We start from the raw sequence: 25,361 nt of genomic DNA, 5'->3' as shown, positions 1-25,361 counted from the left end.
GTTATCTATTGAAAAAAATAGTTTTGTTTAGTTGTGGATAAGAGTGTAAGAATTGGTTTTAAACTTTTGAGTGGATGTAAAAAAGAGAAATTAGTTTTTTTTAGGGTATGTTTTTGAGTTTTGTTTTAAAAGGAAAGGAAAAGATTGTAAAGGATTTTAAAAATATTTGGGTTCTTGAGTTTTATTCAAGGGAAGAAGAGAAAAGAAGGGAAAAGATTTGGAAGGAGAATTCTATAGAATTTGTTAAAGATATTTTCCTCCCACTTTTGAGATGATTTGGAAGGAAGAAAACTCCATCCCTTCTCTTCCATTCGTCTCTCTTCTCTTCTTTCCCTTTCCTTTACATATAAACTCGAGAACACAGTTGATCGAGGGTCTAAAAGCAATTGCTGTTGAAAAAATTATTAATTTTACTGCAAAGTAATACGAGTAATAATAATAAAAAAAAAAAAATTACTCCCGGCTAGATATTGTGATGCCGCCTTTACTTGCAACAATTATTATGGTCGATTGCATAGAGATAGAATCAATATATAGAGATAGAGATAGGGCATATACATAAGTATATACCGGAAGTTGGAAAGTTTATTAGGTCTCACAATAAGCAGCACTGGTTGTTAGAGAGAGATAGAAAGCAAGGAATAAAATGGGGCGAAGGAAGCTGGAAATGAAGCGGATCGAGGACAAGAGCAGCAGACAAGTCACGTTCTCGAAACGGAGATCTGGTTTGTTTAAAAAAGCACGCCATCTTTCTCTTCTCTGCGAGGTTGACATCGCCGTCATCGTTTTCTCCGCCGGCGGCAAGCTTTACGAGTTCTCCGCCGGTGCTTCTTCTTCTTCTTCTAGTAACAGGTTTCTTCTACCTTATTCCTTTCTTATCTTATATTATTTTTATAATCCTTTATTAATTAGGTATAAACTGCAAATATATGTATGATTTTATGTGAATTGTGCTTAACATACGGCATTATTCATATGCACTCGATGACTCCGAGATTTGCCGCTATAATTTAATTACTGATTAGATACACTCCTGTATATTAGTAGGTGGCAGGAAATCGTGGTTAGGCTGATTGGTCGGTGTGATGATCGATCAACTTAATTCTACTAAAGAGAAACATTTTAAGTTAGCATGAGTTTCTCTTTCGATTACTAATTACATACAGGGGTTTTATTTATAGCGGATGGATTATTACCGCTAACCCCCCAACTCGACTTGCTCTCCCATTGCCGTCTTCAACAGTTGCTCGACTAGGTCATCAGACTCTAATTCTCGATCATAAGCTCTTCATTTCTTGGTGTCTTTGGGAGTTCCATATTAATAACCATTTTACCGTTGTTATCCTAGGTTCATGTGTATTTCTGTGTTTCTAGGAGGTTCCTTATTTTCCATTCTTTTCATGACAAGAGTGACCAACAACACATGCTCTTGAGAGTATAGCCAACTCCTTGGGATATTGGTTCTGTTAGTTTTGATCCATGCTGTTCAAGAACTTGAGAAATTTGTAAAACTAATGTGCTTTTGGATCGAGGATTATACACTTAAGCGGGTCTTTTAATTCTTTAAGTTAATATTCTTTTATGTTAGGTGACATTGAGAGTGTAGGGGCTTACATCATACTCAGTTGTAATTTACATGGCTGTTTTCTTTCGCTCCCTCGCTTGTTTGAGTGTGAAGAGAATCAAGTTGTCCATGATTGTAACCATTGTTTATGAGTTTAGGTTCTAAACGTCTACCTCACAAACTTGAGGATTTGCAATCAGTGCACAAATTAATCATATAAGATGGACTATAATGTTTAAAGTGTTCGAAGTATATAATATTATAATGTCTTCCCGATAGATGTTACGATTGTTTTTGGAAAGTTGAAGTATAACACAAATTATAACACAATACTTGAAAGTGTAAATCACTAAATGATAGTCAAATTGCCTCTAGCTATACTAAGTTTCACAAGATTGTTTTGTCTACATCAATCCTTATTCATAAAGGTGTATGTGTCGCATAGTTGTCATAAGCGAAGGCGAACTCAAAGCGCAAAGACCCCAATTGAGGCGTAGGCGAGAGGCGCAAAAAAAGCGCTCGCCCGGAAAAAAAAAGTGTTACTCAAGTAAAAAACAAACCAAATGCCGTTTAAGTTACTATCTTGATTCATTGTCTCTAACAATCATAATGAATATGTTAAAGAGGGTGTACAATTTAGAAGAAAAGTTCTAGTAAATATAAAAATTGAAGAAACCTTACCTTTTAGTTGTTCGAAGAATACTCTTTGATGAATGATGTTTTGTTATCGATGATAATGATATATACAGAGTTTTAACAATATACGTAATTTTCTCCTTTACATGCAATAGATGCTCCTTGAAATACAAAGGGTCTATAACTTTATTTATATAGAAAATTGTAAACTTGCACTTCAAATAGTTACTGGGCCTTGGGCCTAGGGCCTAGGGTTTAAGGCGCTAAGGTTGTGCCTCGCATGCCTTTTGCGCCTAGGTGCAAGAGGCGCACGCCTTTAACAACTATGATGTGTCGAAATTCATATGCTTATTCTCTCAAATTTCTTAAAGTTATTCAACGAATAATCTTTATTTGTTCGCCACAAACAACCCTAGAAAATTGATTATTTTTAATGATATAGTTTCTTTATAATATGATTGGCGTTCGAATTGTTGTAAAGCTAGGTTCAATTCGGCTATGTAGTCAATTTCGGTGGTATACAAGTGGTATTTTGGTTTTCGGTCCTCCACCAGTCAAGATTTCTGTCCAAAATTTCGTTACCGGGATTTTCGGTCAATTTTTGGTGAAATCGGTCAAATTTTGGTCCAAATTTCGGTGGTATACCAGTTTTTCAGATTTTATTTATTTATTATTTTTGTCCTAACTTAAAATACAACATAAGAAACACTATTTTTTGCAAGTATTAACACTAATCTATCAAGTATTGACACTTTTAAGCTTTTTGGTATCAAGTATTATATACAATTATATATATACCACACTTTTTGGTATATATATAATTGTATATAATATTTTACATAATATTAAACTTACCAAAATACCACCGAAATTACCAAAATTTCCTATACCGGTCCTTGACTGAAACACCGAAATTTTGGTCCTTAACTACTTAGCAATTGGGTAACTTTGGATGCAAAACCCTAAGATTTTCTGTTTGTAACTTTACTTTTGTTTATTCTAGCATCTTCCTAGATAGGGCTAATTACATTTGCCGTCCAAAAAAAAAAAACAAAAAACAATTGCAAGATTGATTTTATTTTACTAGTAAGTTCATTAATCTTAAGTGTCCATTATTTTTATTGACATCAACATTGATTACAATTCTAATATGTTCAAGTTGAATTAATAGTTATATACTATCAGCCATTTTCTCTACATGCATTTTTAGGTGTAAGGGATAGATATAGAGAAAAATATGTCAAGAACTTGGCAATTCATATAGGTATAGACTAACCATAGCAAGGTGCAAATAAGGTATATCTTGATATTTGGTGGAGGAGAGTAATCTCTCATCTACATTTGGTTGGGTAATGCAAATGAAATTGATGATTCTCATATTGATACTTTAGTTTTGTAAAGTTTGAGTTCATTTTAGTACCACGCTGAAGTTAAAAAGACCATCCATGCACCTATAGATAAAATCCAACCATCTTCAAGGTGACCTTAAAAGACTAAATACCTAAAGAAAATGCAACCATCTCCAAGGTAGCGTAGTGGTAAAAAGTGTTTAGAAGGTGCTAGAAAAGACATGGACTCAAATACCACTGAGTAGCATCCTGGGATGGCTAGAAAAAAAAAATCTAGAAAACAGCCACCGTGATATGGGTAGGCCATATATATGAGAGCCAAAGACTTGACTTTCCCTAAGAAGTTTGAACATGGATCAAATCCAAATTTAAACAATGAATATTCTTTTAATAAGGGACACACATATCCGGATGTTAAAGTCCCGAGTATTCTTCTTCATATGAGTTTTCTTGGTTTCAAAGACACCTCATTCTTTGTATGTATATGGAATCCACATGTTTTCCTTTGCTTTTATATTTGTCAAATTTTCTAAATATAAACATGCTATCGCGTATTTCTTGTTTTCATGAGTATTCAAGAGTCGAGTGTTTCAAGAGTATAGAACATGTCATTTTGATTGAAGTTAAATAACGTCTAATGGGTTGTCTTTATATAGAGTACAATAAGAACAATATCAAACTCTGTAATCATCATGGACAACATCAAACTCTTATCTCACAGTTGATCACAAATAGAAATAATCATTGCAAAATTAGTTGGCTTGATGAATTTCATATCCCAATTCTTGTTTTATTGTATCTATGTAACTATGTACCCATTTCCTAGCAACTTGCTAGAATTAGTATATTACGCTGTTGACCCGTTGTTAAGAAACCCAAGAGTCTATTAGGAACTTTCAGCCAAGTGCCATCTATACAATGGTCTGGTCAAACCCGGTACACTATCATAAGAACACTAAAGATAAAAGTTAGGATATTGCTATATTGGAATCCATCCTTTTGCATCTTGCACTAAATTACTTATATGTTATGTTCTTTCATTATGTTTGTTTTAGGGTGGAGCATATTATTTCTAGATATCAGAAAAGCTGCATTGAAGCGGAAGAGAGTACAATTAATTTAGCTGACAAAGATTTAGTAAGCGTGTATTTTCAAGGTTATTATCACAAATCACCCTTGTGGTTCACCACTTCTAAAAAAAATAGTCGGTTTTTCTTTCTCTTAGTAAACATCCTTGAACTCTCATTTTGTATCAACGATTATCCCTATGTATTACAGTTAGTTGTCCTCTTCCGAGTCCTATAGATGTGTTATACATGAGGATATAATTGTCTTTTCATCTGCTCTCTAAGGTAAATATCACGAATTGTCCTTACAGTTCATTTTTTTTTATAAATCGTGCCTCCGCCACATGAAAAAAACCTAAAAATTACCATTTTTTTGTTTTTAGTTACATTTTTTTTTACTTTTTTTATATTGTATTATATAAACTCTCTTTATTTATTATATATAAAACGATGTTTTTATTTAAAAGCATATATATATATATTATATAGGTTTGTTATTGTAAAACAAGTATTAAAGTAAAACAAATAAGATAAGATTATGACCGTTAGATCATGATAAAGTTAATGCACGAAGATTCACAAAGCGTAAGTATATATGTGTATCTTATATATTGATTCACGATTATTTTCATTATTTTACCTAGAACCTATATATATATATATATATATATGGTTACATAGTTTTATTCGTTATCATTTTTATATTTCTTTTTCTAAATATATAAGAGGTTTTTCCAAATAATGGTATTTGTAGTTGTGTATATTATCACTAAGAAAAGTTTATAATGGAAAGAGCTTAGAAATTGTTAAATCGCGTACAAGTGAGTCATAATCTTGCCTTATGATTAAAAAAAAAAAGAAATATGAAATGATCATTCTACCCTAAATGAATTAAATTTACACCATCAGTCCCTTATTTTTTAAAAATATCTCCATTTACCCCTTTAGATCATTAAATTTTCCTTACTTTTACATCAATTACCATCACCACTCCGCCACCCCCATCAACACCGGTTGCCGCCGCCACCACCACATCACAACCATATTGTGCGAGAATTTTCTATCTTTTAAACTATTTCCACCACCACAACTTTACATCAGTTACAAATACATCAAATTACACCACTTTACACTAGTTACATATACATCAACCTACACCACTCGATGCCGGCACCACCACCAATAGTTTCCGCCATGAGCATCTGTCGCCGACACCACAAAACCGCCGTCACGGCCACCACTGCCGCATTTTGCGGGTATCGTGCTAGTCTTTATAGACGTATATACATTCTCCATCTCTAGCTCAATCATATATGAAGTAAAGTTGTTTCTAAAAGTATTTGTTTTAGTTATATAAACCAATCTGGGAAACAAAGACTCTTTCATATAGAGAATTTATATTATATTAATAATATATTTATAGGAAAAGGTTCATGTGAGAACCTTTTGAATTGGAAGAACCATGAGAACTTATATATTATAACTTGATGTTCATATGTGCATGGTATATGTGAACATATTCGTTCACATATGAACTATCAAGTTATAGTTATAATTACCTATGTTCATATTTGAATAGTTCTCAAATGAACCTTATTTTATATATATATATATATATTATTAAGAATATAATAAGAATAGGGTACTTTTTGGTCTTCTCATGGCAAAAGGACGATTTGTGAGAATATGACGAACCAAATGGACGATTCGTCATTATTATCTAAGGGTTCAGGTGAAAGAAAATTATACTCTCACGTGCAACATGCGTGTAGACATAAGGGGGGGGGGGAAACTAACGAGATATAATGGGGGACAACTAACGGAAAATAAGCGAAGGGATGAATGCCGAAACAAAAATGAAAGTTCAGGGATGTTTGAAATAAAAAGCACAAGTATTATTTTTGAGAATTGAAGAACCACGGTTCACGTCGTGATAATAAGCCTTTACTTCTTCTATCTATTAGACATTTACTATCAATTTGCACATTTTTTGCAAGTTGCTGGTTTCTTATTTAATGAGATGTCCTGAAAATGCTTGCTGCAGGAATTCGTGTTGCCGTGTAAAAAATTCCAAACATGTAAAGAGCTTCTACAAACCGTGGATAGGTAACTTATAGGCCAGATGATCACACAAACTCACACACACATATGTATACACTATGGTAAAAAAGTTGACCCAAGTAAAATGGGAAGTGATATCTTAGTAATATTGCATATGGAAGTTGTTCTACCAATATGGATGAAGCGTCAATGAAGTCCAACTCTTTGTACAGGCTTGTTGAGGGAAATGATACCGAGGAGCTGTCTGTGGCCAACATGACGCAACTAGAACTAGAACTTGATGATGCTCTTGTTCAAACACGATTGAGAAAGGTAATAGTCTGATACTAGTTTTTAACTTGTGTTCCCAAGCTGTTTGTGTTTTATACATAATTCACTTTAGTAATATGCGTTTGTCAATACGTTCCTTTCTCCAGATATATTGTTTTACGTGTTAGTTCCGAATCATCATCATAATACTATGACTAGTTTTGCCTTTTGACTAGATGTTTTTTGTTGCATATCATTTTTTTTTGTTTAATAAAGTTATTTAATTTCCATTAGTTCAGTCTCCTTACCGTTTTCTTGTGGATGGAAATGGAGATTGTGGCATCCTAATTTGGATGCGAATAAATGAAGGTAAGGTGTAGAATCTAGAATTCTAGGGAAGAGAGACAAATTAGATAGATACCAAACTTGAATGCCTGAAATATGAGAAGGTAGCTTAGTTGTACGATAGTAGCAACTATGACTCATGTTCAGCTTAAGAAGTGTTATCCATGGATGATGGATTAGTAAAAAATTGCTCGACACAAAAGATTCAAACACATTATGCATATGGGGTTATGCGTGTATATGTTTGATTTATTGTCAGGGGATATTTATTGCTAATTTTGCCAGTAGTATCATATGTGATGAAGTTTGGTCTCTCATTGAAGAAGATTTTGTACAATGCACCAGAAGATGGGTCTTGTTTGATTTACTCACAAAGATGTTTTGGAAGATTACATGAATCAAGGATAATAAAAATTTAATTTTTGCTAGTCTATAAGTAGTAAACCGGAAAATATATAGCAAGAAAGTTTATATTATAGAGGGATAAGCTTTAGTAGCGTTTAGTAGTAATCAAAACTTCTATGGTAGAGGACTTATTGGAGGCTTTAGTAGCCTACATAAGAGCAAGGCGCCTACACATAAAGATGTGAGAATGATGAACCACTTCTGCACAAAGAATGATGATGTATGGCTTTTATATCTTTTCACACCCAGGTCCCCATGTACAGACCCGAGTAGGAGATACCCTCATTTTTGATGGTCCAAAAAAGTTTGGGTTCAACTGTGAGTGAGATACCAAACCATGGTATGATTCATCATTTCCCATCCGAGCACCTTGCTCTCTTAACTTATGATCATAACCTATAACTGAAAGTGGAACATATATGAAACCTTTTAATTGTTAGGAATCAACTTTAAACTCTGCTGCAGTGCTTGTAACATGTTGGGGTGCTTTGATTGCTTACTAATAAATTATTGATGACGTGATATAAATTATTTAATTCATTCCCGCTGGCTTGGTTTAAAATAGCGTGCAACAGGCGTTGCGTTGCGTGTTGCGACCCTAGGGCGCTACGCCAAGAGTGTGGCGACCAGGTTACATGTTGTGAGCACTACATGCCCGTAGCGAGCCGTTGCGTGTTGCGTCCGTAGCGTCGCAACATGTACAAAGTTATGTTTTCACTTTTTTTGGCCCACTGTTTTGATTTCAACTTCAATTTCACGTCTGTTAGTCTACTTTTATGGTTTGTTTTCTACACATTTGGTGTCATAGAATCGCAACTTATTATGATTTGGTGATTTGAAATCACAAACTATTGTCTTTTCTTATGATATGGAATGTTATCTTTTGGAATTCAATTGTTACATGTAGAGTATTTAGCGTATTTGTAGAAACTGTCGGCTGTCGCCGTGAATACGTGTTGCGCTTGCCGCGCTCGCAACGCCACGTTTGTTGCCTCGGGGACCTTATCGCCATGGGTCGCCACACGCTATTTCAAACCAAGCTGCTGGCTTTCTTGCCAAAACCTTAGAAAAAGCCAATAGCTGTCAAAACCTTGGTACGTAACTATCGATTTGATTGAGTATTGATCATTTGTTAGATTAATCGGGTTTGTTTACGCTTTGCTGGTTAGCATGTCGTTGGGTCACGCATGATGGTTTTAGTGAGTTAATCGGTTTAGTTGCTTGGTCATTAAACTAATGGGTAGTTTGTGGGACTCAAACATCAGCAGTAGCTAGCACGGGTAGTGTTTGACCAAGTATTTTGGATGTTTATATTCGAGAGTCGAGACTTGGTAATTTAAGTTGACCGAGTAAAAAGGCTACATGGTTGATTAGTTAGCATGTGGTATTTTATATATTTTTTTGTTTTGTTATATATAGTAGCAGTAGCTTATTGTTTTGTTTTATAAAGCTTTTTCCTTTTCTCTCTGCGAGTTTACATACATGTACATATTTGTGAGTGTCTTGTGTGTATATTTGGGGCCTTGAAACCAACATTTGTTATTAGAGCAGCCTAGGACTTGTGAAGACGACGACTCTGTTTTGAGAGTCAGTTTAGAGAAAATGTTGGCTAGGCGACAAACACAACAGCTTGAAGAATCGAGTTTTGGTTCAAATGGCTGTGATGCTGTAGTCATTGTTTGAATCGAGGAGGTCATACGCTGTTTCCGGTCAACTGTTGTAGTGGAGGAGTGCCGTTTAGGATAATGGGTGTATGGCGGTTCGTTTGTGGCTGTTTGTTGTGATCAAAGGGGATGAAAAGGGCTATGTTGGGGTTATTTGCAGCAGCAAATGGAGAGGGGAGGCTGTTGGTAACTGGCGTTGTTTTGGGGAAAGTACTAGTGATAAACAGGGGTCTGGGAGAAAAGGGAGGGGGGACAGCTGAACATGGTGTCCCGGTAGCTGTTAGAAGCGACTTACAACAAGATATTTCCAGCAGAAAGTTGTGGGAATGTCACCTAAAATGGAGAGATTAACAGAATAACGTAAATGCATCTCTCAACATTAATCGTGGTAACAGTCAATACTCTAGATAGGATTTACTGCATAAGTTCATCAACGAGCTTTGTCTGCGTTGTGTTGGTGCATTTCTGTTAGTCAAGCTATAGAATGAGAGTTTGTAATTCAATGGAAAATGTTTAAGTTATATTAGTTCTTACTGACTTTGCAACACTCATTCGTTGATTCAGTTGATAAATAATCAAACATAAAGAAGGATTCCACTCTTGTTACTTTTCCATTACTAGCATTTTTGTTGTTGTTACAGTCAAATCTCTAGGCTAAAAACAACAATCTACACAGTATTAAGCAAACAAGAATAAAATAGACACATTAGACAGAGCTTTATAAAAATCAAGGAGTCAGCTCATATAAGGAAAGGAACAAAGGTTAGGGGATAATTACTAAATGGAATGTTAAGAGCCTACTCACTTAGATGGCTGGAATTAGAATATATGACCACACATACTGTACATTAAATGTGAGGAGTTCTATTAATTTGACTGAGAATAATGATATGTCTGATGAGTTTAGAAACCAAGTACTATAGAAATATAGATTTCATTATCTTTTTTAGGGTAAAAGGTTACCTTGGTTAGCTTATATGGATTTCATTATTTGTGTCATATAGTTTCTAATTTGGCTGTAATTATGTTTAATGCAGACGCAGTTGCTGATGGAGTACATATCAACCCTCCAAGAAGAGGTATACCTTTACTTCGACTTTTGCTCACAGATACTTTGAGATGAATTCTGTATTTTAGTGTATACATGAATTGAACGCCACCCTAAATTGAAATATTTCAGCTTGACAACTAAATTCTACTTTTGTAGTGATTGTTTGCATCTTTTTCTCAATGGATTGAATCAGGCAAACTCACCACTAGACCCGTGTTAGTGCACTGGAAATTAGATGCAAAACACATACCTATTGCACACATTTGAATAGTTATGCCAAGTTACATCAGTTTTACAAGGGTGGCGCTCTCTGGAGATGGACAGTAACTAAAAACTGAAAATTCGGAACCCAAAATAAGAAAATATGGAAACCACATGCCTTATCAGCCGCCCATGCCAGAAAATCGGCTTCTTAGTGGATTTTTTTTGTATTGCATCCAGTCCAGGCTGAACGAAATTAGCACCAAAACGGACATAATAAACATTTTTTTTTTTGGAGTCTTGCCCACAAAATAGAGGTAAAAGATGTTAAATGGTTTGTTAGTTCTTGAAATGGGTAGTCATATTGAGTTCTGCATTAACTTCTGGCAGATGCTCCTTGCTATCTTGCTCACGAGGGGACTGAAAACTTGCTTAAATTTCTTTTAGGAAAATCCCACGACGTAGTAACTGAGTTTCACCATTATTCCACATACGACACTCAAACTTGTGTTAAAAGGGTTCCACCATAACTTAATTCTGATCTTCCCAATTTTTTTGATTTTTATTTTATACCTGAAATGGGTTATTTTGATCTGCTTTTGTATGGGGAATACATGTGCTAAAAGAGTGACACAATAAAGAAAATCCCTGTTGAACAACACCACACATTCACATGTAGGCGCACCTGTTACTATTCTGATGTCATATATGCCCCAGAAACAAAGTTTACTTAGTTCACACCATTGAAACCAAATCTAAACATGAGTTGCTGAATTGATTAAAAAGAGTTTTGGGAGTGACCTGGTTGGATAGTGGTGAAAATGAGTTGCTATGAGTTAGATCTACCCTTTTTCATAGGAGAAGTTACACTGCTAAATGCTTCAGACCGTGGGTAATCTGCTCAGTCCTTAACTCCTTGGAGACCACTGCTTAATTTACCTTTCCAGACTACCTCAAGCCACATTAGACCTTTTATCACTTTTTTTTTTGCAGCTTGTTGCATTGACACACACATTTGTGACTGGGGTGGAGCTAGTAGGGGGACTGGGGGGTGCTTAGCCCCCGCCAACCATTCATGCTTTCCATTGCAAGGCTAGTTCATAGCCAACTAATACAAAGGTCTTTTTGAAGCAAGTCACCCCCAATTTATAAAAGTTGGATTTCTAGCTATGACCGGTAAAACCTTTATATTTGGTCCATAAAAGTAAACCATCGTAATAAAATTCTATTTTCCTAACATTTTATTAAATTGTTATGTCTTTCGCAATATATTTTATAAAACGATCGGGAAAGAAATACGGTTGAGCCCCCTCAACGTGAAATCCTGGCTCCGCCTAATTGTGAGCATCCCATTTGTGAAAGTTATGACCCTAGATGGTTATTAACTGCCACAATAAGTTAATCAAAAACATTCATGGTCATAAAATGAGAAGACTTTACTATACCCGAATCAGCTTTGATAAAGTCCAGGTAGTGCCTTCTATTGTAAGTGGGGGCCAACTCATCTGGCTGGTTCCAAGGTCGTTAAGATGTTACACACTTTGGTGCCTCCTCCTCTGGTGGTATTTATGTACATTGAAATCATATTCTCTTATCCTGTTGGTAAGGGTAACAACAAAAAAAGAGTTTGAATAAACACGATATGAATCTGATCTACTTTCGCATTTGTGAACAGCAAAGGAAGTTGAGAGAAGGAAAGGAAGAAATGGAGAAGCAAGTAAGTTAATATGAAAACTACATAAGTATACTTGTAATTTATATTATCCATCAAAATCATACTTTTTCGAGTCAATCTAATTGGCTAATTGCTACATACTTACAAGTGTGCAGATCTTTTGAAAACAGAACAGTCCTGTTTTATGTTTATCACTGAAGGGGTGAAACTCGTTTATATTCCTGGCTTCTCTAAATCTTGCGAATATAGAAAACTTGGCATAAATTTATCAGATCTTACTTTGTGTATATGCTTTTCTGTGTCTGATTTCACTCTCATTTCAACTACTCTGTAGTAGTTTTAACATATATAAGCCTGCCTAAGTTGCTGCTTATAACTTTTTGTATTAGAACATGGTTTTGGAATTGAATATGTATGTCTATATATGGTTTAAAAAATGAGTAGAACTGATGTTTAACTTACAGGTTGCATCAGCAAAGCAGCAGCAGCATGAGAATGATGGTGGTGGAGGCCCAAACGACCTTGCAACGAACCAGATGAGTTCGCCACAACTTTTTACTACACTTCAACTTTTTGATGGCTAGCTAAACATATACAGATCGGTGGTTTCCTTCCACCCAACACAACTCTCTATCCACATCTTTACAGTGGGTTAACTAAAGCTTAAAACAAGCCAATAATCCCCCTCAATGAAAGAAAGTCATTGGGTTTTCAGATCTTAATTTGTAATCCATTATCATCTATTTGAGCTTGTACAAACTGTGTTATTTGATGTACTAACTGTTGATATGTAAAAAAAAAAAAACTTCTAAAAAATCAATGAATGTTTTTTCACATTTCAAGCTGATTTTATTCTGCCTTTAACCTTTTGTGTTATTTATGTATCTATCTATCCTCTTGTTTTGAGTATGTGTGTGTGAGAGTGTATTTGTAAGTGAATATGGGGATTTTTCCACATCGATGTGACTTGCTTCTACATGAAGTAAGGGTAAAATTGTGGTATTCAGCAAAAAGTTTTGTACTCTGCCTATTGGGTAATTGTAAGGCCGTCAGTTCAGGCCGTCTGCATAACTATTTCTATTGGGCAAGTGACTGAATTCTATAATAAATATCTTAATTAACAAAAAAACAAAAAAGAACTTCTAGAAACAGTCAAGTTTGAGCATATAAAATTAAATCCTCGACTTTATACGTATAGCTTACTCAAGAATATCTTTTCGATTACTTCTTTTTTACAACAAACTATCCGGCATGTTAATATTTTTAATATCTAAACTACGTGAATATCTATGATATAACTTGGAACTTCCGTTAGTACCTCAAACGCACCCCTCCCTCTATTTATTCACCCAATAAATATGAAAAATGAGACTTTTTAATATGGAAAATGGTGCTTTTATTTTTATCACCCGATCCTCCCAAAAAGAACTTAGCTCTAAAAGACTCCAGCATATTATTAAATTTTTTAAGCATCCGAAAAAGAATAAAGATAGTAAGATACAAAGCGATCCAAAAACAGAAGATATAAGAGTAGGCCTACCTCCAATGGATAAACCAAAACAGTAAGATAAAGAATGATAGAGAAACTTAAAATCTCCTAATATATTAAAGGAGATAAAAGCTTGACAAAAGAATAACCGAGCATTCATTATAATCAACAATGCTTCTCTTATTTCACCCTTATATCATCATCAACAAACAATTTTAAATATATAAAATAAATGAATATAGCTTATTTGAAAAGCTATATCAATTCCTTTCCCGGATGAAGATCCTTTAAAGATAATTTTACTAGTAAAGTTGGGTGGATTATGCTGCTTAGATATAAATTAAGGGTCAAGATTGAAAACTCATTTTTTAAAATTTGACCCTTAGATATTGAGGAGTAAATTATTTAAGACTTTTTATTTGTCTTTTGGCCGTTTTTAATGCTAAAATAAGGTTATATGTGTGAACTTTTGGTACTTAATGAGATGTCATATTAACGCAGTTTCACGGAAGATGTGAACGAGGGGAAATGTTATTTATCAACTCAACTTGGACGCCAAAGGACTTTACAAGACACAACGACGAAAAGGAAGCTTAATGAAGAAAATACTTGACCGCTGCTTATCACCCCTCACGAGTGCCGCTTGTAGCCCCGAACTCAGCACCGACCTTTTGCCTTTTAAATAGAAGAAAAAAACCCTAGACTTAAGAGAGAGCAATTTTTAACCACAAGACGTGATACCCTAACCCTAAGTCGAATTTTGCAGCTTTCTAAGAGGATTTTGGAGTTCCAATCACATCTTGATCTTATTCTTCAACCTAAATCTTCAATATTCTTTACTTTTAACTGTTGGTAAACAATGTCTTTCATCTTTTTTAAATTTTGTGATTCCATTAATAATGTCTTACTAGTAGGCTAATACTTGTTGGATTGATATCATCACGTAGGATTTTATTTTACTTTTTCTAATGTTAGATCTGTTAAATTGTGTTTACTTTTTATTGTAGATCCATGGTTGTCTAGTTTTTCATATTATTATTGGTTTTATATCTAGAGTATATTGATTTATTTTTGATTGATGTGTGTATAGTCTTTCATTAGGATTAATATACTTTGGACAAAAACATTAATTGGTCTATGATTAATCATAAAAGTGATTCTACTATAGTAAGCGAATCCAGAACCAATATAATTAGAACTAGATGAACATGACGCTTAACAATGTCAGACGCGATTTAGTGACTACAAAATCGTGCACTATGACCACCAAAGAGAACTAATACAAAGTAACTGGCTTAAGATCTGGGTATAGTTAAAGATAAATGAGAATCTGAATCGTGCACTAATAATGCATAGAAGTGAATCTAGCGAGAATCTTTATAGGGTGGATGTGAGTCTAGCAACAGCTCTACTATTTTGGTTTGGTGAATCTAACGAGAATCTGACCGTGAAAAGGATTTCCAACAGTCTAGCAGTATATAGAGTAGTAATTGACATAATGCATGTGATTGGATATTCTAAACAAGTATTATGTTTAATATAATTGGTCTCAAGTTTAGGATCTAGACTAATCAAGGCTTCTCACTAGATCAAGTGGTTGCGGTATTCCTTTTAATTCACTGTTTTATTTGTTTAATTAGGAAATCATGATAACCCCAACCACTAGAATTACACATATTATCAAATTAGGTATTGCAATCTTCCTTGCGAACGATCCTGTACTGACCACAATAATAGCTACATTCGATCGGGTCCACTTCTCGTTAGTGTGTTTAAGAATTGAGGTATTTACTTATACTACTTTTTATAAATTATTTCAAACGTCTGTTTTTCACCACCTCATTTGCACACATTAGATGTAAATTCAAGGATCCACATTAGATGTAAATTCAAGGATCCAGATTCTCAACTTTACTAGTAAAGTTGATTTTAACATTAAATGTTCTTAATTCTTCCCAAAATTGATCCCTCGTTATAGTCTACTCTTTCTATTAGATTCATATTTATACATTTCTCTCCCCCATATATTATAATTTTAATATGATCTTAATATCCATCATATCCGAATTTTCATCCGATTCAAAATAGGTTTTCATTATTTTCATGGCCATCATCATTTGTTGAAGATAATCATCGTTTGAATTAGTACTTACTTTTTACTACTAAAATATGTAAAAATATGTATTACATCTAGATCTAAAGTAGCATGAGTTTTGGTAAACAAAGTCTTATCTTTTTGTTGATTTTGTAACTTTTGTTAAACTTTTTTTCTTAACAAATGAGTCTCGTTTTTACAATCGGTTTTAGAGTCCGAAAGCTTAATATTCTTTTTCTATACTAATGAGGAGCGTAAAATTATAACCGGGCTTTAAAAACTAACAACAATTTGAAAGATAAACATTTTGAGAGTTCTTAGGAAAAAATACTCAAATTTAGTCCAAAAACACACGGATCTAATCAAAACACTCAAATCTGGTCAAAAAACCACTTAAATCTGGCCAAGACACTCAAATTGGCCCAGAACATTCAAATGGTTAGAACACTGCAACGGTTAGAACTCTCAAACGTTTTCGAGCTCGCGTCAATATGGTGTATCATCCCAAACCTTTTCGCGTTGACCGTAAGTCAATGTCTTGTTCCGTTAAGTCATGTGCCTTAAATGAGATTAAATGAAAGGTGAAGTTATAGTTTAATTGTGTTTGATAAGTCGTTATGTACCCCGTTTATGGGTTAGACCTTTTGTGTAAAGTTGTTAAGTAAAGGGACCAAAGTTGGACATTTTCTAAACTCCTAATGGCTGGATAATTAGGGTTAGGGTAGCCGTAAGACTCATATTTCAGTTTCTAATCCAAATAATAGCCTCTCTCAGGAACCTTAAATAATCCTTAGGCAATTCACAAATTCGGTGGTGATTTGATGGTGGCTTTGGCTTGAAATCGTGTCCTATTGATCATCTACAGGTATAGTAGATAAAATCCTTTTGATTTGTTGTCATTTGAGTCATTTATAAGAATTCATATTGAGTTATATGGTTTGGGGTTGATTCGATTGAGTCTTCTAAGTGATTAATCATGTTTTCGGGAGGTTAAAGGTCCTCATAATGTTTGAAATCAATTAATAAATCAATGGATGTTTTCATAACATCAAATAGGCCTTAAAAGTGTCAATTTTATGTGTATTAGTCGTTCATGTGATTTGGATGGGTTTAAAGTTCGTTCAAGAATGAAAAACAAGTATTTTTCCTGACCAGCAGTAGGTGTGGCGCACTATAGGGTGCTGAGGTGAAGTGCGGAGATCTGGTGGGACACACCTAGTGGTGTTCTTTGAGGGTGCGGCGCACCTAGTGTATTTTATGTTAATTTGTCATTCGATGCTCAGTTCATTCGTGCTTCGTTATACGTTTGCCGGGAGTACGTTACAAGCACGGTAAAGTGGTACATAACCTATTGTGAGATGTTCTAAGGTAATATGTCACGCTAGGGAACACAATAAAAGTGATATTTAATAATTAATCGTTTTGACGAAAATGTAGATATCTCATACATATGTAGGGGTATGAGAGCCACGTGGGAGACAATATGGGTCCTTTAAGAGGTTACCTTTACTATGCTTATTACGTGGGACGAAAACATGATTTTAAATGATGTATGAACTCATAGCAAGTAGTATTCCCTTTCTTGACTATTTTTATATTGATGTTATGTATGAATGTTAAATATGTGATGATTGTGATGCTTGATATGATGAATGCCAAGTTGTAATCCTTATCTTAATAATGGAATGTAATGATTGCTTTGTATATGTGTTGATTATGTTGATGGTTAATTGAATGTAACGTAGTTTGGTTCATGTGTTGATTATGTTGTTGATGAAGTGGTTAATTGTTGAATGATCTATTACATCTAGTTCAGCAAATTTAAATAGGAATGATATGTCATGATGCACGATAGGGCCCTAATGGCAAATGATGTTGATGATGAATTAATGATATGCACTGAGATAGTCTTAATGTCGAAGTAATGATGTGTCTAATGAGATAAAGCTAATGATGATATAATGATATAAGATGCAATAAAGATTAACGTGTTGTGTCGATTTGAGATGACATCTGTTGATATGTGACGATATGTGTCATTATGTGATGATATGTAATAATATGTGATGATTGTGACGAATTGAGACGAACTCGAGTATAAACTGAGACGAAAAATGTTAAGCTTAACCCATGCTAATCCTTTGGGGCTAGAGTGCTGAGTCGATCATGAGGGGGTAGTCATGATATCTCCCGAGTGACCCATATTTATCGATTGAGTATCCCATCTGGTTTGATCAACCAATATGTGACAAATGGATACTGATGTGACTAATTTATACCCATTACCCACATCATTATTGGCCGTATATTTATGTGTTTTAAGTCGTTTTTGAGTGCATTTATCGTGTTTGTTAGTGTTTTCAGGCGCTTAACAGGTTACGCGCTCATTTGGCACATTTTCGGATGATCTTTGGCCAAAATAAAGATTCTTGAAAACGAGAATTGCTTGAAGTGGTAAAGAGAATGTAATTTGGAGTTTAAAGCTGGAAAAAGATGAATTCGGCTAAGATATGTTCCACTACGACCCAGTGGAGGAGTATACATGCCCACTGCGCCGCAGTGGGAATCGTTGCAAGAAGGGGACTAGGACAGAAGAATTAGACTGCGCCGCAGTGGGTGGTATCACGTTTCACTGCGCTAGCGGAAGTCAACAATTACCCAGGTCAAAGACTTGACTGCGCCGCAATCAGATCTATGGAAAGCGTGTACTTTGGTCAGAGGAAATTGGCTGCGACGCAGTGGGAGGTCACATAGCCACTGCGCCGCAGTGAAAGGTCGAATCTGAAAAAGATTTTAGCCGACTTAAGCATCAGATTTAAGGGGGTATAAATATAAACCTGAACCTAATTTTTCCAGTTATCAAATAATCTTTCTAGGAGCTGCTCTATCAGGATTCTTCCTTCTCCAATCAAGGGTTTCACTTAGGCGGACTCATCGAAGATATTACGGGCACCTATCTAGATCGTATCTACTTTTCGTCTAGCAATTTATTTTCTTCAAACAATTGGTAAATGTTTCTTTTTTACTTTATTCAATATTTTGAATTGATCATGAGTGGCTAACTGTTTGATCATCCACCTTGATGAAACGAGACGGATAATGTGATTGCTATATTTTTTTAATTCAAAAGTGTTTATTTAATTATCGTTGTTCCGTGATCTTGATGATTTTAATTCTTTTCATTTAATTAATTTCGATATTGGTTGCATATGATTCTTCGTTGGTGGTACCAGTCGAATGTGTATGTGATTTTAAAACGGTTACTTGTCTATAAGTAATTATCACTAGTTCATGGTATGATAGTGAATATCATTTTAAGAAAAGATTAATTTTAGCAACGTGATTGATATCGGTTGGTGGTACCACGTTATTGTCACTTAGGTTCAATTGATAATTTGATAGTCAATAAAACTGATTGTTAGAAGAATTGTCTTGGTTTTGGTGGTACCGACTTGGGTAATTCAACTAGTAGTTAGGTGATTCGATAATTTGTTCACGGTTGGTGGTACCACGTGAGTAGTATAATCTTGTCACGATTATCTTTTAAACTCTAGAGAATTTGTTCTTCATCAAATGCAATCACATTTGAAGTCAAGGAAAGTCAAGATGGATGACTTTAAATTATATTGTCTGAATTTGTCTTTTAAATTTATGAAATCATTTTGCAAATCAATTTATTTAATTGTCAAAGGGAAATTTTGAAACAACACCTGTTTTCCAAACCATTTAACAAGCAACTAATCATTTCACAGCCCCTGAGAACAAACTCAGACTTACCTCTTGACTATATTACAAACGATCGGGTCCACTGCCCGTGAGTGCGTAGTAGTGAGTTCTTTGGTAGTTTTAGTTTATAAATTTAAAGCTCGATTTTGCACATCAGATACTCAACCCTATTCTTGTGACGATTAAGTAGCGTAAGCTACTTAACTTTATGTGACGATCAGGTAACGTAAGTTACTTGACTATATGTGTGGATAAGATACGATGATGTGATGTTAATGATGATAAAGTTGATATGTGATGACTAAGTAGTCATAACTACTTAGCTATATGTGACGGTTAAATTGTGTAATCTACATGACTATACGATATGTATGTAGATGATGCAATGAGGTTAATGTCGACAACATAGATGATGATAATAGTTCATGATAAATGAGACGATTATGTTGATTGTAAGTTATAGGCACAATATATGATTTGACATCCTTTTTGACGATGCTTGAGATGATAATGATGATTTAGCTTGATATGTACATCATTGGATTTGATATCCCTTATGTTGATTATTATGTAGATGTATGTGATTATGATATGTCTTACATATGATGAGATGAGTTTGAAGTAATGTTTTAAATGGTGACCTTTTGTTGAACTAACATGTTATGTTACTAAGCTTTAATTAATTGACACTTGTTTCGTTAAAACGTGTTGTGTTTCCGAGGTTAGTGTTTGAAGATTGGTGAGATGCATGTGAGGCTGGGTAGATGATTAAAGATGCTTAGCTACCTGCTAGTGACCTCACATATTTAGACGACATTTATGAACCTTTATTATGATTATCGTAATGGCTTGGGTTTACAAGACAAGACCATATGTTGACTTGTTTGTCATTTAAGTAGTTGATGACATTTGTGGATTTCCTTTATTGTTGCTATGGTATGGATTCGTAACACCAGTTTTATTAAATAACAATTCCAGTAGGAATTGTAAACGTTTTGGTTTTATGCTTCCGCTTATTTTGACGCCGTTAGGCGAACTTGTTTTATAAATCCATACTTTATAAACGACATGTGTTACATATGAAGAGTCTAATTAAATGTGTATATGTAGTTTATTTATTGTGATGATAGTCTGGTTGTAAAACCCTGACCGGGTATCAATAGCTACGTTTCAACGCAATATATATCATGGGCATAGAAAAATTTTGATATACTCGGTTTCGACTTTCCATTTTATAAAAAATAATGTTAGGGAAAAGAAAATTTAGATCCCGACTCCCACTGAAAATTTTCAAGCTTCGCTACTGGTATATATAAGGAGAGCGCTCACAAACACTCTTTAAGGAGAGCGGTCACATGAAAACAATAAACAAGGCTAATCAATCTGGTGGCTAGCTAGTGATCATTGGTTTAGGCAATTTAACTAGTTCGATGTAATTTCCAAGTACGTTTTTTTAATTTAATTTTCACTTAGCTAGTATGGGAAAAGATAATTGGCTTCTGCTGTTAAAGAAAAGAAAATGGGAAGAAAGTATGTATATATGTTCGTACATATTTTCTTTAAAAAAGTATAGTGTCAAACTATCTCTTGAATAACATGTCTATTTGCCTATTTGGCATTGTTAAGATTTGAAAGACACATTGACCATAAATTCATATAACTTTAATTACATACATAATCTTCTTCATTATATCGTTAAGACATAATTGGACTTATCACTTTGCGATAATCCGGTTTAGACAAACTTCACATCAAGTACTTTTAGACTTGAAGCATCACAAGAAGCTAAGTAGCACTCCCACACACAAATTAAAACCATCACAACATTATTTTTTATTTAATTAGCACATTCATTATTAAATTAAGCAACGCTAGCTTGCTTAATTTCTTCTAAACATCTCGACTCTTTCATTAGTCGCGTTGCGTTCTTCTATGATCAGTCGCTCTTTGAAAGATGAGATGTAATGGGAAGCTCTCATGTCTACCTTAGCATCACCACTGCCACCATTAGGTCCATGAACATAATCGTCAGACCCAACAAAGAAGTTTGTGAGCTTGGTTAACGATGGAACCTTCTTTATTATGGTTGATGATGTATAGCTTGGCTTGTTGACAGTAGCGGAACCACCGTATGGAGTGGTAGTTGGAAGTGATGGTGGCTTGGTGGTTTTGTAGAAGGTTGTAACTAACTTATTCTTCATGAACCCTGCGGCTCTTTGCTTTGAGTTTGTCTCCATGTTTGGGGATCTAAATTAAACGGTGGATATATCTTGTTATATGAACCTTAATATGATTTATTTATAGTAGTATAAAGCTATGTTGACTGTGTACCTAGCTTTTAGTTATATTCCTTGGTCTCCCAATGGTCCCTACTCTCTACTACTACTACTGATGCTCTTTATTATTAGATGCTATTGGGATAACATACTTTAATTTCCCATATCTTCTTCTTACTAATGATTAAGTATATGATTATATTTAGTAATTTTCAAAGACAAATGAAAATTATGTATCCTTATGAATCATCTTACAAATCATTCATTTTATAAACTAGCCTTGCTTCCAGATATAAAATGCGTTAGCTCTAAAAGTGAATTCGAGTACGGGCATATCTATATCTATACTATACTATAAAGCAAAAAGTCTCTAGATTTTCAATATTGAACTTAAATTTTCAATATTGATTTTTAATACTTTTTCAAAATCTCCCTCCTATCTATTCTATATTTACCTAAAATAATACTTTTTCTCTCTCATCAAATCTCAACCAATAATTTTTTTTCTCTCTCTTCCATAAATCATTTATTCCTCCAATTCATTCCAAATCTTTTATCTCAAAAATCGTACATCGGTAAATTCTATAAATTATATGGGTGTTTTTAAAATTTCATGCTCTTTCATTAGAGATGTCATCCGATATACTTTCGACGAATTTATAAATCCGAGGACGGAGCCCGTACGGCTAAGACATTTGACTATCATACTCTATGACATATCAACTCCTATGATTTATCACACTTTATGACATATCACACTCTATAACCTAGCTATCATCTCCACCATCTCACCGCCGTAACGCACGAGTACTTACTCTCATATAATTAAAAAAAAACGTTTATGATAGAATTTTTATTTTATAGATATTATTATGTTCATATTATATGGTTTTTTAAATAATATCTAAGGATGGAGAGAGTGTATCTCCTCTTTGTCCTCATTTTTCACAAATTCTCTTTGACCCTTCCCATAATATAGGCATTGAAAATGAGAAATGAGAGAACTGGCTTGGATTATTTGCTCTCGCGTGCGGAACCGGGGTGAGGGAGCGTTGTTCCCATGGTGACTGTGTGGAACTGCCTCCCTCCCATTGGGTTCTAAAGAAAATATAAATGGTTTTGGAAATGCAAAATCGATCTGTTTTAATTTATAACGACGATTCCAAATAATGTTTTATATAAAGTTTAACGAATCAGTGATCCCATAACGAGTGGATGGGCGGTTTAGTCCGTTATTAGGGCCTATAAAAAAAGAGGTTGATGCCCAATACATGAAGTAAGAATAGCATATTTGTGATTACTTAAATTACCAGTGTACGTGGATGTTGATCACGAAGAACATATTTTGTCACTTTTCTTTAAATTAATTGTCTCATGGAACCCTAAGACAGGGAAACCACCATTTCTGTTTCCAATTAAAATGTGACACAAAAGTAGAAATAATTGTATAAAACCTTTATTGAGTATCGAATTTACGTACACGACTCATCTATAGTACGTATAACTAAAAATGGGGTTGGGTACCCTTGACACTCTGAATCTCCTTCCTTGAGCCTACTTCAATTCTCTAAAGTAATTAATTCTCTATTTTTTATATATTTTTTAATTATTATTATTGTATAACCTAATTAATCCTTTATTTTTTGATATTTTTTTTAAATTATTATTGTTCATTTTGATTAACATATCGATTGACAACATATCCATTAATTTAGATAACATATATCCATTGATTTTTATTTTACATAAGTAAATTTATTATATGGATTTATATTTCATATGTTTCTTCTTTATCTTTCGATTAAGTTGTGATATTGGTCATACACTTTTTGTTTCTCTTTTTATTTAACTAAAGTTGAAAAAAAAAGGAGTAAACTGAAATCAATATTTATATGAAGTTAATTTTCATATGTTTCTTCTTTGGCTATCATATTCATTAAGTTGTGATATTGGTCATACACTTTTTGTTTCACAATTATTATAAGATTTATATATCTTGAAACTACCCGTCCAATGGACGGGTCTGAGCACTACCCTCCTTTAGTCTAATATTCCCTCCTTATTAATCTTCTATTTTTTTAATATTTATCTAATAAATAATGGCCAACCTTTAATAAAAAAAAGTTATTTACATAAATGGTCTCTGTCGTAGACCTCTACTTGCAGCTTTCGTCCATAAGTTTAATAAATTACAGTTTTAGTCCAAAAAACTTTGCTCCGTCAACATTTTTGATCCTGTCCATAAACATCCGTTAAAAGGAGGTCACGTGTTTGGCACATGATGGGTAATCTCGTAATTTGACTTCGAGTTATTTACAAAAATTGTCCCTATCATGAACCACTACTTTCAGCTTTGGTCCCTAACCTTTAATAATTAACTTTAAACCAAATGATTTAATCTAAATCTAAAACCCAAAATCTTATCATCATATTTTAAACTAAATCTTATATACAAACTTCTAGAAATAATATATACAAACTTTTAATAAATCACACAAGCTGCTCGTGAGCCACGACAAATGAAAAGGGAATGATATGTGACTATGTGAATGCTATTATAAATACATGTGTGCGTGAGGAAATTAGGAAAACATGAAACAAATTGAAGCCCACGATTCCTAATAACTTCGAAATCAGATTCAAGTGAGTGATGGGGCTACTATGGAACTTTATTATTATTATTATTATTATTGTTATTATTATTATTATTATTATTATTAGTAAAACCCGCACATATTCTCAACAATAAAAAAAACTTACGGCAAAAAAAAAACATACGATCGACTACCAAATGGGTTTTTTTTATTATATACTTTTGTTCAAATATAATCATAATTATTATTATTTAACACTGAATTCTTATGTTATTGTTATTATTATCTATTTTAATTTAGTTGTTGTCTATTATAGATTCATTATGACTTATTCTTTAACATCAAAAAATAAGACGACATGAGTTCATCTTGAAGATCTTAAGCCAGCACATGTTAACCAATCATCTACGATTTCGTGTTGTGCATGTATGGACTGTATCAGAGTAGAACAACCCGAAGAAAGTCAAAGCGTTCGAGATGGTCTTTGTTGATAAATTTATATGTATTATTCAAATTATATATTGTACACTTTTTGTTTCACTTTTTTCAAACTTACCCATCAAGAATTAGTACTTGATATTCGTACGCAATGCAACTTCTTTATTTTTTAATTATTAATATATGTTTATGTTTTGATAATGAGTATGATTTCGTTATGTATAATAGGCCTTCCCCGAAAAATTAGTTTATTACACATTACTTCTTCAATTATTTGAATCGTTTTATGTTTTATTATTAGGTATTTTAATTTTATTCGGTATCAAATGAGAACACAATTTAAATGAGAACATTTAAAAACATCATTCTGATCTATTAAAAGTCAATAAACTAACATAGTGATAAGACGGAAACTTTGGATAGATAATCGAACCTGTTGATTTCTAAGAATACCAGTAACAATTCTTTTAAATTTC

General features: G+C 33.8%; 1 protein-coding gene across 1 annotated transcript; it reads left to right on the top strand.

Annotated features, from left to right (window-relative positions):
* Positions 1 to 493: 493 nt before the first annotated feature.
* On the top strand, positions 494 to 13,109 carry LOC122596445 (agamous-like MADS-box protein AGL27). Its single transcript, XM_043769021.1, has 7 exons — positions 494 to 852; positions 4,605 to 4,686; positions 6,661 to 6,722; positions 6,890 to 6,989; positions 10,378 to 10,419; positions 12,268 to 12,309; positions 12,732 to 13,109. Exons 1-7 carry the CDS (start codon positions 647 to 649, stop codon positions 12,849 to 12,851), a joined length of 654 nt encoding a protein of 217 aa, XP_043624956.1. The 5' UTR covers positions 494 to 646; the 3' UTR covers positions 12,852 to 13,109.
* Positions 13,110 to 25,361: the final 12,252 nt, after the last annotated feature.

This window comes from Erigeron canadensis, chromosome 4, assembly GCF_010389155.1.
Source record: "Erigeron canadensis isolate Cc75 chromosome 4, C_canadensis_v1, whole genome shotgun sequence".
Lineage (NCBI taxonomy): Eukaryota > Viridiplantae > Streptophyta > Magnoliopsida > Asterales > Asteraceae > Erigeron > Erigeron canadensis.
The sequence above is the reverse complement of the archived record's forward strand: the minus strand, read 5'-3'. Positions and strand labels throughout refer to the sequence as shown.

Excerpts from the sequence above, each read along its gene's own strand:
- LOC122596445 (XM_043769021.1), top strand. The coding sequence starts at position 647 with ATGGGGCGAAGGAAGCTGGAAATGAAGCGGATCGAGGACAAGAGCAGC. Across the intron at positions 6,723-6,889 it reads CTTCTACAAACCGTGGATAG|GCTTGTTGAGGGAAATGATA; the intron begins GTAACTTATAGG and ends CTCTTTGTACAG. Across the intron at positions 10,420-12,267 it reads TATCAACCCTCCAAGAAGAG|CAAAGGAAGTTGAGAGAAGG; the intron begins GTATACCTTTAC and ends ATTTGTGAACAG.